General features: G+C 36.6%; 1 protein-coding gene across 1 annotated transcript in view; it reads right to left on the bottom strand.

Annotated features, from left to right (window-relative positions):
* Window positions 1-1,562: 1,562 nt before the first annotated feature.
* Window positions 1,563-13,710, bottom strand: part of LOC128494566 (cysteine-rich protein 1-like) — a 20,230-nt gene continuing 8,082 nt past the window's right edge. The window contains exons 2-4 of the mRNA XM_053465817.1: window positions 4,874-4,968; window positions 3,486-3,540; window positions 1,563-1,940 (exon numbers count right to left, since the gene is read on the bottom strand). Coding sequence (XP_053321792.1) covers window positions 1,852-1,940; window positions 3,486-3,540; window positions 4,874-4,968 — 239 coding nt within the window. The 3' untranslated portion in view covers window positions 1,563-1,851. The remainder of the gene's footprint in view (window positions 1,941-3,485; window positions 3,541-4,873; window positions 4,969-13,710) is intronic.

Below are 13,710 nucleotides of genomic sequence, written 5' to 3'. Positions count from 1 at the left end.
AGCAAATTTCACATCGCCACCAATGATTAGCTACTGTAGAGTAAAAGAGTAGAAACTGTATGTAAAAAAAGTACTTTTTTTAGTTATTTTTTTAAAGAAAGAGCAGTTTGCACTTTAGGCTGGGATCTGTGTTTGCAGATGTATCTGACAATCCCTCTAGAGAAGTTACTTTTAAACGTTAATCTCACTTTAAACTCCCTTTAAGGTTATTTTGTTAATGTCTATGACCAATAAAGTACACATAGTGCAAATAAGTACATTTCTATGTTCATATTAAAAAAGACACACTCGCAGTGAGGCATTTATTGAAAATGTTGCAGCTTTCATATGAAATAGGAAGCAGTACCTGAGGTAAAACCTGAGGCTGCTATTACCAAAAATATGTGTTTTAACTTTGTGGAATTCTGTTAGTTGTTAAAGGATTTGTATGAATTTATCACCAAAACAAGTATATGATTTTACAGAGTTACGTTACATCAAGAAAAAAAGTTAGTTCTGTTATCTCAAAAATTCCCCTGTTATCTCAAGAAAGCTGTTTAATAGCAAAGTGCTAAAAGCTCAGATGTCTGACATAATGGTCTTTGAGCACTGTCTTGCCAAAAGGTAAATGTTGGTTGCATTATTATAAAAAATATCTAGTGAAGGGGGTTTATTGGAGGTGAACAAGTGTAATTAGTATGCAAACAAAATAGATAGCATACTTGTGCTATTATAAACCTTTATAATGCAGAGCTGCACAATTTAAATATGGGGTAGTTAAAGAGTACATAAAAACACACACACTTACAGATACACATACACAGTAAGAGTTGAGGATCCTGCCTGTGACCCTAGAGTCTATGTATGAATGTGTAAATGGGGTGAGATGGATTGTGTGTTAGAATGAATGTGTACGTGTGTGTTAGTGAGTATGAGTAACTGGGTGTGATATGTGTAATCGTGTTTAGATATGTGTGCCAGAGGCTATGTTGGAAGGGGGGGTCAAGGGGCAAAGAAGGCACAGACAAGTTGTTTGGGGGCAATGATGGCACAGGCCAGCTGTGAAGTAGGGGGCCCCAGGGCAATTTTCGCACCAGGGTCCTGTGGTTTCTAGGTACGCCCTGACTGACTTCAATGGGGACTGAAGTTGAAATATTCAAGACGATTTTAGTTCCCCTCTCTGACATTTTTTTAATCCTCACTTGGATTTATGTAAAACTAGACATTTACTAAACAAACTCTTACATAAACTCCAAAATCTTAAACAATAATGACATATTTTGTGTACCTTCGTAATGAAGCATGCCTTTATATATAATCCTATGCGTCAATTTGAAACACTTGTTTATACTGAGACCAGGCTGAGAAGAATGAGAGATGAAAGGTGGAAAGTGGATTGGCAGTCGGCAGCAAGAGCACGTAAAATTACTTTCGAGCAAACTAAATGGCATAGCACAGAACATTTTCCATACATTAATTATTAGTATCGTTTTCTTCTTGGTTGTTATAGGCAGATTTTGTTGACAATTGACAATATATCATATTATTTTTATTTGTGGTTAGTAATGTCACTTTTACGAATATTTTTCATAGAAACCTTTATTATAAAACAGAAAGCATAAAAAACAAAATGTATTTTAGCATACACGCCTTACAGCTATGACTGTCAGATGTTTATTGTTAATAAACAGTAAAGCATAATTAATGCAGTATTTTGCTTTTTACTTAATAAGTGTTAAAATTACAAACGATATGTTTTTTGAACATGTTGCATAAAGAAGCTCCTTTATATAATATTGAAAGCTATTGAATTCTTGACATGTTTCATATAAGGGGGGAATCATTTGATCCACGTTTCACAAATTGTGGTCACTAAGATCTCTTTTGATTTTCCACTGACAGGGTAGGAGTATGAGCGGATCTGATGGTATGTGATGAGTGAGATGTCACTCCGCGTGTCCCTGCAATAAGAAAAAAAATATCAAGTGTCATTAAATCAAGTGTCACTATAACGTCAATGACAATGATCATTTTTAGCTTCTTATATGAAGTGCCAGCCTTTAGTATGTACAGCCTTTGTGACTGCTGAAGGTTCAACCTAACACGGCCAGTGTCAGCAATGTTCCATGTTATTTAGTTATTCCCAAATTTGTGTAATCATCCTGTTATCTGCACTCAAGCTGAGTTTCAATGAGCAATGCTGCATTAGGCATCTCCTTTTAATGTTTCCCCCCTCTGGTGTGGGGTTCAGCAATGAGCCTACCTGTCCCTGCATGAAAGCCGATGGGCTGGGGTAATGATGTCAGCAGGGGGAGAGCATTAGAAACTATGCATAGTGTCCCTCATAGAAGTGCTATATTGGCTGTGGGGATTCATTTTTTTGAAAATAAAAAAAGTATCTGTTTCTTTAACAAGATAAAACTCCAGTGTAATCATCAATGCAGCCGTAGGACTAGATTGCTTCACACATCCTTGATATAGCCACACTTTACATTTCGGATATTGTTTTGCACCTCTTACACCTGCATACTACAAACACATACTGAATTCCCCAATCTCAATGTTTTGTACCAGTTGATATTACTCAGTGGCTGCACATAGTCCACAATTAGTTCAAAAAACATTTCACAACATATCAGCATATTAGTCTGGAAAGAGTTACACAGCATTTCTAAGGTGATCTGGCCTCACCAAACCACTAACAGAGCCATGAAGACCAGGAAAAGGTTAAAGAAGAGGTAACAGTAGCTAATCGTCCCAGGTGTGGCCAGTGGTAAATCAGTCAGGAAGTCGGAAAGGACATCCAAGAATCTGCCAGTCTCTCTTTCATCTCAGCTACGGCCAGTGTTCATGATCCCACTGCCAGAATGACACTGGGCAAACTTGTGATTAATGGTATTGTAGCTGAGTAGCAAGGCAGCTATACTAAGAAGAACATGAATGCACCACCAGCGCTTTCCAAAAAACACCTTTACGCTGCATAAATAGATGAGTCGGAATAATTGTGGTGACACAAGTCCTGTTATATTAAGAACCTCATATAAATGTTCAAGCATGGCGATGGCATGGTTTGGGAATACTTTACTGCATCATGAACTGGGCACCCTGCTTATAAAGGAAACTTAAGTTAGATATTTTTATCTTGTTGAGATGTTGTGGATGGACCCACCCAAAACAAGCAGTTCATTCTTGAGAACTCACAAAGAGTTAAAGCAATTTGTCATGGGGAGTGACCAGGAGGGAGACTAAGTGTGTGTGTGTGTGTGGGGGGGGTTTCCATAGAGCCATTGGGGTTTATCTGCTAAAGTGAAAATTATCATGAACGTTTACAGGAGAGTTATGGTTTTAATGCTCTGACTATTCTTGTCATGTGTAGTGCAAGAGTTATAACCTCATTCTAACGCCATGGTTGTTTTACAGCCTCCCAGAACCAAGTATCTGTGCAAATCACAAAAACTATATACAATTCATTTAATATACACAGAAAAATGCAAAGAAAATATTACCTCTGGGTCCAAAATGAAGAAGATAACAACGATTACAATATGGTTTATTGTCATGCTAAGGAGGAAAAATAATACCATGTTAACAACACTTCATACAAAGTTTCACTCAACAAAACAACGCACCATAATTTGGTGAATGTAGTTGTTATTGGGTATTACCACATGTCTCTAAAACAGATTTAATGAAATCACCAAAAATATTCTTTATTAGGTGGCAAAGCATAAAAACGTCTGTTCATCCATTTTATATGTTTAATACATATAAAGAGAGACTAAAAAAGTTAAAATTATATACGCTAGAAAAACGGCGTCTCAGAGGGGATATGATAACATTATATAAATATAAAGAGCTCTTCAGTGACCTGTTCATAAACAGAAATATACAAAGAACAAGAGGTCACCCTCTGAGACTGGAAGAGCGCAGGTTTCATAGACGTGAGGACAATAAAGGTATGAAATTCACTTCCAAGGGAGGTGCTTTTATCCAATACATTAGATACCTTCAAAAGGGGCCTCGATATTTTCTTAGAAAGACATGACATACAGGGATATAAATAGAATAACATTAATATTTTAGAGCTTCTTGATCCAAGGAGAAATCTGATTGCCTCCTGGAGTCAAGAAGGAATTTTTTCCCCCTCATGGCAGAATTCAAAGTATCTTAATTTGGGTTTTTTTTGCCTTTTTTTGAATCAAGAATAGGAAGGTTAGGTAGAAGGGTTGAACTTGATGGACTTAGGTCTTTTTTCAACCTTACGAACTATGTAACTATGTAATACCTTCATTTGCTTTTATACAGGACCTGGCATGCCACAGATCACGTCACAGTAGGTTAAAGTTGACCTGCTACTTATTGAAACCTGTTATTAATTACTAAATTACTAAATCTATGGAATAGTGTGCATTTAAGCAGAAATGATTTTGAACTCACGGACGTAACTATAACTTGCACATTTCCCACCATAACACTCTACTGTTCCACCCTTTAGGCCTAATTTATGTCTTAATGGATACAAGCGGAATGCTGGGAAACTAATGTATAATGTTTTCGTATTCAACTATGATGCTAAGCCTTCTGCATAGTAAGGGACAAATTAAGAAAGTAAATGGGTAATAACATGTAAGGTGGCACCTACCAGAATGAATGATAATGTTTTTTGTACTTAGGTTGCAATGGCTCTAGATGGTTGATGATACTATATCTTGTCTGCCCTCAAGGTATATGGGTCCCTTTGTTATTAGGAAGAGGTAAGTTAGTTCCGCCCTTGTGTGTACTCATAGTGTCTGTATAGCTTAGAGAAGCGGGGCCCTGGGACGTCAAACTTCAGCTCTCCACTCAGCGATGTAGTGGCCATTATTTTCAGCAGCCTTGTTTTTTGTGTACCTACCTCTGCATGCTGGCCAGCACTGAGCTGTCTTTTGCACTGGTAACATTTCAGGCACAATGGATGGTAGTCTTTGCCTAGGGATCGTTTCCTCTCAGCTGTTTGGGGCCAACAAAAAACAAAAGCATTAGTAGAAATAATTAATTCGTGTGTGCAAAATAACAACATTCCGATATACATAAAGCATGTAAAGATTAACTCTGTAAATATTATTTCTTACTTTTGTGAATATATATTTACTTAAAGACTTTGGGAGAAATATTTTCACCAAATAAAGAGTTAACTTAGCATGTAAAAGGACATTTGTAGCTGCATGGAGATAAAAATACATTTATGTTAGTCTCATATGTTACTTTGCTTTACTTGATTCACATAGAATCAATCTTGGTGAACAGGTACACATTTCTTCTTAATATCAGAAAACAGATATTGGCTTTAGGTCCCATTGAAAACAGAACCAGAGCACATATCTTTAAAAAAGTTAAAATAGATGGCATCAAAAACAAACATACTGTAGAGAATTCAGACATTACATTTTGAGAATTTAAAGAACTATCACATATGATAAAACAAATGGTATCCTTCAACAATGGTTTTAACATGTCTGTGGTTTGTTCAGGACAAGATGGACTTTCTTTAGACATCTTTATTTGATCATAATAAAATCTACTATAATAAAATAAGGTGAAAGATTAAAAAACAAAAAACACTTTTTCTAACACTTATTTGTAAAATCTTTTACCTGTCAAAATGAAAAAAAAACCTGCTAAATAGATTCTAATATTTGTCCTGAGTTTAGAAATACTTAATGTTTTTAGGTTTTTATTAGCATGCTGCTATTTCCAAACCATTTTTTCCAAACCTGGTCATCCTTTGCTCATGTCCTATTTGGGACATATTTGAAGATGGCAAATTCAATTTAACCCCATAAAACCATATATTTTTAAAGCCCCCGGATATTTCAAATGCTAGTATTTGAACACTTTATGTGTCAGGATTTGGGGGGAAATACAGTGTCAATTTTTTGGATTTTTTTTTTTTACATTTTCTTGGAACTGTATGGCTCCCCTTATGATGTCATAGTGACATCACTGGAGCATGAGAAGTTATTTTTTTAATTTATATTTATAAATAATTACATATATATATATATATATATATATATATATATATAATTACAAATCACATAGTGATAAGTAGACCGGGCCCCATGGACCTGCATGGTTGATAGTAGTAGTACCTGGAGTCAACCTGCTGGGGGGAACTCAGAGGTCTGGACAGCTCTGGGAGCTCTTTTACTTTTTACTGCAACATGTCTCTCACTGTGGTGCTTGAGATAATTTTTTTGATGTTGCTGAATGTCTTGCATTGCAGCACCACCAGCTGAGCGAAGAAAACAATAATTGATCACTTTCTAAGCTTGTTTAACCCCATGTTGTGCCAGGCACGTCAATTGTCATCAACTGCATGGATTTCCATTGACGTCGTCAAGGGGTTAAGTCATTCAGATTCTTCAGCTGAGACATTAAATGTACCCAGGCCAAAACCATTTGATGACAGTTCCCCTACAAGTGAATTCATTCATTAGTTATATTAGTATATTATCTCCCAACATTTTAAATGGTAAAAGAGGTTCACTTTTGTTTTAGGGGATGTTGTTATAAGTGTGGCTAAGGGCAAAGCAGATGACCAGTCTGGGTCTGATCACCAATTTGGTAAAGATGATACCTCAGTATAACCTTAGTATAATTGATTGCAAAACGTTAGGCATTGTAGAGAAGAATAAATAATATTATATAAACCTATTGTATACAGATTATTTTGAAGTTTACAGCTGTCAAACACTTTTATATATTCACATCCACCAAACCTTTTGGTTTTCTAGAAAAGAAGGACTTCAGGAGAAAAAAAAGAGACAGAGCAATTGTTTCCTCCCAAAGTAGAACACATATTAATTCACTATTCATTACTTATGTCTTATTAGCACTTATACATACTGTACAGTTTTAAAAAATATATATAAATAAAAGAATGGCCAGAATTTCAAGAATTATGCACTAATTGCACTATTCTAAGAATAGTCAATTAAGGGAACATAGTTAATTTTGTTTCCTACTGGACATCTTACCTTTTCATTGTACAGTGACTGAAAGAGTATTGTACCACATGAACATTGAACCGTTATAATGAAGAAAAAATAAATTAAAAATCAAACAATTAAATTATTCTAGGAAAGGAGAAATTGCACACTTTTCCAGTAATCACGTCAAAATGACACAATCCATCATTATGTCTATACTTTGCTCAGTCAGCATTTTTCCCCTTTTTTAAATTCTTTTGGAAAAGAGGTCTTAATTCCAAAACTGATGAATAATTAAAAGAAATAGATTGCCTTCTTTGTAGACACACAATAAAGTTGAGGTCATTTCACTATTCAGGGCAAATGAATTTGCAGATAATTGTTGAATTAAAATACCAGTCACCTTTGTTATACCTACGTGCACTGTTTTTAATGAAAGAAAGAAAGAAAGAAAGAAAGAAAACCATTGTTTGGATAATCAGTGTTACCTTTACCTTTTTATTTGAAAGTTAAAGTTTTGGAAAATGCAATACAATAAACATATTGTTTAGTTTTTTATTGGTATATTGCTGATGATCCTAATGATCTGTGTATAAGAGTTGTACAGTTGCAAACATTTATTTCTTTATAAAGTAAAGTCATGGCATAACTATCCAATAGTATCACATAATCACCTGTGACTCAATGACATTACTCCACCCTTGACTGCAATGGCAAAATGTAATTGACCTATCTATAATAAAGGCACAGCGGCATGCTGGATTATAATTGTCACAGTATTAATGAAAACACTGCAACAATTTTATTGTATATTTAAAAGACTAACATCACCTAATTGTATATTCCTTATAAATTATGATATGAAGTCCCTGAGATTACTGACATTGCTGGTCTACTGGGATAGAGGAAAATTTCCTAGTAGGCCACCTCACACGGTCTTTAGCCATAAAATAAATCTGTGCCTCAATCAGCATAGATCTCCCATGATCCACTGTGCTTCTGCCTGTTAGCGTCATACTGTATATGACATCATCATTAGAGTCAATGTTTAGTTTGTTTATTAGTAATTCAGTAGGCAGGGTTTAGTGCTAGGACCCACCGCTATATTGGAGTACTTTGGCATAGTGGTGGGCTAAGCATGCTATGGCCATAATATGTGACGGGATCTCCAATCTTGTTATCTTAGAAAGGAGTTGTATTCATGTCCTTGTCTAGTCTATTCTGTTTAGTCCTGTAATTTCTTTATAGTCTTGTCATGTGTAACCTGGTCAGTCTTGTCAGCCCTGTACTCTGTTGTCCTGTCCTGAAGCCCCGGCAGAGGGGTGTCCTGTCCTATTTATGTCGGATCTTGTGTGTACAGACAACTGTAATGTTGGTAAAATAGTTACATTTTACTAATAACGTGTAATACTTTCTTTTCTAAGTTATAGAAAAAGTGTATCTCTTACTGCACGTAAAGCTTTTATTTTTTTAGTAACAGCTTTAATTGTATTTAGGGATATTTAGGCAATACAATTAAGCATTTCTATTTGCTGCCTACATACATAGTGAGGATGTGTATAATAACAGTGTTGTAAGTACAAGAGTCGCAGTGCTCGCATCTGCGATGAGGGGCGGAGCAACCCCTGCAACCACTTGTTCCTGTGTCCTCATTCCTGTCTCTTCGTACTGCTTCAAACTTGTTCAGAAAGGGCCCTTCCGACCCGGACACAACGTTTCGAAACAATTTCGGACTTACACGGAGAGTGTGTGTGTTAGTGAGTATGAGTAAGTGTGTGTTAGCATGTGTAAATTTGTGTAAGTGTGTTTACATATGTGTGCAATAGTGTATGAGAGGAATGATAGAACAGATAAGCTGTTTGGGAGCCCTGACAAGCTGGAGCAAAGACTGCACAGGCATGCTGTTTGAGGGCACTCACAAGTTGTTTGGGGGCAAATTAGGAACTCACAAGCTGTTTTGGGGTAAAGGTGGCACTGAGGGACATGTTGCTTGGTGAAGTTGGGTGACCCTATGGCAATTTTCACACTGGGGCCCGGCTGTTTTTAGTTACAGCCCTGTATAATAAGTGCATAAAAAGGGACATCTTACAAGGCAGGCAACCTATGAGAAAAACATACATCCTGTTGTAGGAATTCTTCTTTAATCACACCCTCCTGTGGGTATGTGTGTCCAAAGAAGCTGCCCCTTTAGTTCTGTGGTAAAGAAGGATAACAAAGTAATTGATAACCAGATGGTTAAATACTGAATTCTACACTTACAATAATTTCTACAAGTGTTATAGAAACCCAATAAAAATCCTCTGAATAGCACTGTTCAATGGGTGGACAGGACACAAGTATGTAACATAACAATTTGACTTACAGAGACAACAGGTGAGGAGGGCCCTGCTCAAACAAGCTTACAATCTAGATGGATTTAGGGTGTATTACACAATAGGTAAAAGTGCTGTGGTTAGGGATAGACCAGCCACACTACTTTAAAAGTATTGCAGGAGAGGGACTAGGAAAGGTGAGCTAAAGGAATATGGGAGGGCGTTAATGTGCTATGTTGTAAACGTTCTTAAAGAAGTGGGTCTTGAGGGATTTTTTTCAGGAATAAAGGCATGGAGAAAGACGGATAGACTTTTTTTGTCACCCTTGACTCCGACCTTTCGTTCACCCCCTACATTCAGTCTGTCTCTAAAATCTGCCGTCTCCATCTTAAAAACATTGCCCGCATCTGTCCTTTCCTAATACAGGATACCACTAAGGCTACTAACAATAGAGGAAAGAGAAAGGAGATACAAGAGGATTGTGAACATGGTATTTGGAGAAAAATGGTGATGGGAATGGAATGGTGGTAGAGCAAACAGAGTAAGTAATAGGGAGCACTTGATGACAGTTCGGTGGAGTATTGATTGCAGGGAGCCTCCAAGTTCCTCTTTGTCCTTTCGTGTTGTCCTCCTTGTTGAACACCCTTGGTAAACTCCCAAACAGTGGCACTTGGGTGAAAAGTGGCACACAGATGGAAAGTGGCCTGTGCCTCTAAGAGGCTTGTGCCTGCAATGCCCAATATCCGCTTTCCTTATGTTTATGTCTCTTATGTATTTGCATTGCGTTTCAGTTACCTATTATATTAGTGTTTTTTCTTAATAAATGAATAATTTCTTCATGAACAGTAATACTATGTAAAATGTTGTATAAACAATGATATAAAATTAAAAGTTGGCATGCAGTTATTTGAACCATTTTTCTGAAGAATCATAGTACATGAAGGCTTTTACATTATAGATTAGGTTGCTCTTTATTCGATGATCGACAATCTAAGTGGCAAAGGGGTAGTACATTTAGAAATGAATGCAATCACTTTTATACCCACCTGACTCAAAGATTTAATAAAATATAAGCTCAGTGATGCACTTCATACCCAAAGGAGTCATAACATCGTTTAAGTCAAATACTTCATACGCCTCAAAAGAGCGCTGAATGAATAACAAGTGTTTGGGGCAAAATCTGTTCTTGCATTCCTTAAAGGCAAATTAACAACAAAACAATATGCTATTTTCCATTGTGATTATTGATGTGGTTAAAAAATGGTTTAAGATACTATATTGCATCTTCGGTTCACTTTAGATGATATAAAATGCTTTTTTTTACAGTGAGAAATAGCATACTATGAATATAATCAAATATTTTTCATGCTACTATGACTAAAATGTTTATTCACAGAAATTGAATAGTCACCCCCACTCCCCTTTCCAGAGAAAAAAAGAAACTGACCCAGACTCCAGGTCAAACCTATGGTGATCCTGGGACCCATTTTATTCAACATATTTATAAATGACCTTGCAATAAGCGTTGAAAGTCATGTTTCTGTGTTTGCGGATGACACTAAACTAGGTAAAGTAATACAGTGCGCGCAGGATATTACAGTGCTGCAGAGGGATTTAGATAGACTGGGGGACTGGGCACACAAATGGCAGATGAAATTCAATGTAGATAAATGTAAAGTTATGCACTTCGGGGTAAGGAATGCACAAGCACCTTACACCCTAAATGATAGTGAATTAGGGAACAACAAATGAGAAGGATTTGGGAATTGTTATAGACAACAAACTGGGAAACAATGTGCGATGTCAGTCAGCAGTTGCTAAGGCCAGTAAGGTATTGTCATGTATAAAAAGGGTTAAAAATATAATTTTGCCCCTTTATAAACCAATGGTAAGACCACACCTTGAATATATTGTGCAATTTTGGCACTTATTTTAAAGAAGGATATTATAGCACTGGAAAAAGTGCAGAGGTGGGCTACAAAATTAATAAAAGGAGATGCAACACTTTAGTTATGAAGAAAGGTTAATTAATTTAAATCTGTTTAGTTTAGACAAAACGGCGCCTCAGAGGGGATATGATAGCATTATATAAATCTATTCGGGGCCAATACAAACCATTGTGTGGAAATCTGTTCATAAACAGGACTAGGCATAGGACACGTGGTCACGCGTTTAGACTGGAAGACAGGAGATTTAGTCTAAGGCAAAGGAAAGGGTTTTTATACAGTTAGGACAAGAAGGATGTGGAATTCTCTGCCTGCAGAGGTAGTTTTATCAGAGTCTGTACAGACATTTAAAAAACAATTGGATGTATACTTGCAAAAACATAATATTCAGGGATATATTTTTTAAATTATGGAGAAACAGCTTCTTGATCAAAGGTGAGATCTGACTGCCATTCTGGGGTCAAGAAGGAATTTTGTTTCCCTAAATTGGAAAGAGCCACAACTGGGTTTTTTGCCTTCTTTTGGATCAACAGCAAGAAATAAACAGATATGAGAAAGGCTGAACTTGGTGGACCCATGTCTTTTTTTCAGCCTATGTAACTATGTAATCCATGAGATAGGGGAGAGCAGCTTCACATCCAGACATCCAAGGTAAAGTGTAAATTGCATAGTGGCTCCTTAATGAGTTGAATAATATCTCCAACAGTAGAAATATACAAATTGTACAAAATTGTATTAGGGCTGTAAAATATATATGAGCCATGCATTGTAGATGGGAGACTTACCTTGTAGAGAAACATAACCAAATTCCAGTTGAGTATATAACGTATATGCTGCAAAAAGCTTTCAAAATTGAAAACACAAATAGTCGTACACACTTAAGGTTCTTAAGAACTGTTACTAGAGAGCTGGACAGTTTCTTGTAAAGTATATCAAAATGTTTTCAGCCATTCCCTGTAGCAATAGATTTTGATTTTGCATCACAGTGCGGCCATTCTTATCTAACCTTGTAGTCTAGTGTTGTTTATGAAGGTAACCAGGGCCGGCCGAAGATTTAACGCCGCCTGGGGCAAAGTTTAAAATGCCGCCCCCCCCCGCCGGGGGGGGGGCGGCGGCGGCATTTTAAACTTCGCCGACGCCATTATCTATACCCCCCCCCCGGTACTTACCTTTAAACAGTCCTGCGGCGAGTCTCCCTGCTCAGCCACGGTGCCGGCTTGTAATGCTGAGCGCCGGAAATTCAAGGCAGCTGAAGGCAGCTGAGTCCCCATTTAGGCCAAAAGGCAGAACTATATATTGAATCAACCCATCAGGGGTAGGAAAGGCTGTTTTTTTCTCAGCAGATTTAGCCAATTGAATCTGCCCATACCCATAATTATAAAGCATGCTTTGCCAGCTTGTCAATAAGCTCATCCACCCTTGCAATGGGGTAGGCATCAAAGCACGACACTTTATTCACCTTCCTAAAATCATTGCAGAAGTGAATAAACACGCACTAGTAGACTCTACTATTACTCATATTATTAGCATTTTGTCAATTTCTGTTCTAATTTATTTTCTTATTCTATAAGGCCTCCATTTCACTTTTGCCCCAGTTATAGTAATTATATCATGTTTTAAAAATTATTTATACACTTTTCCTGTACAGATTGCTCTAAGCTTTACATAATTATTTATTCTACAGACTGATGCCTCTGATGTGGGTTTAGGAGCAGTCTTGTATTATTTTTAAAACTTGAATATCACCCATATGTGATAACTTGGTTTCCTATTGGCTAAAATAAGTAACTGTGTCCTTTAACAATATGGCTGGTTTGGTAATTACCACAGTGGAATTAACAACATGCTCTTACAAATGCACACATTAATATTGTTTATGGCACATTATGTTTTCCACAGTTGCCTCAGCATGCAGTTTTCAAAGCCATTACATTTTTTTTACTCCAGCATATTCCATAGTACTATTGCAATAGGGAGACAATGAAAATCAACAGTAATATTAAGATACAATTTGACAATAACATGTTAAGACCTACTAGAACAGAATGAGAAGAGGACCTTGCTTTTGCAAGCTTAAAAAATAAGTATTACAGGTAATGGTCACAACATTATTGAAGACTATAGCTAGATGTGAATGAACAGTTCAAGGGTAGTGGTCAAAAGTGGTGGGTATCAGAAATGAAATAAAATACAGTAAACTAATATTGGTAAACTTATATTGTATTTCATATGGTGCATCATATATAATAATTCAATTGGTGCCTTTATGGGCTTGGTGATTTTTTTACAAAGAAGACCATACAAGGACATAACAGGTTATAAGGCTATGACTAAAGGATATAAATAAAGGATTATCACACATTTCTTCTCATACATCTAAGTAAGGCATGGTCTTTGTAGCTTAGGTTTGCTCCATATCTCTCTAAACAGTTACGCATACAGTTAACTGTTGACAGAAGTGATTGCGCCCCTCATGCTGATGCATTGAATCAATTTCTGTTT

Source organism: Spea bombifrons, chromosome 1, assembly GCF_027358695.1.
Source record: "Spea bombifrons isolate aSpeBom1 chromosome 1, aSpeBom1.2.pri, whole genome shotgun sequence".
NCBI classification, from domain to species: domain Eukaryota; kingdom Metazoa; phylum Chordata; class Amphibia; order Anura; family Pelobatidae; genus Spea; species Spea bombifrons.
Note: the sequence above shows the minus strand (reverse complement) of the source record. Positions and strands in the feature narration are given on the sequence as shown.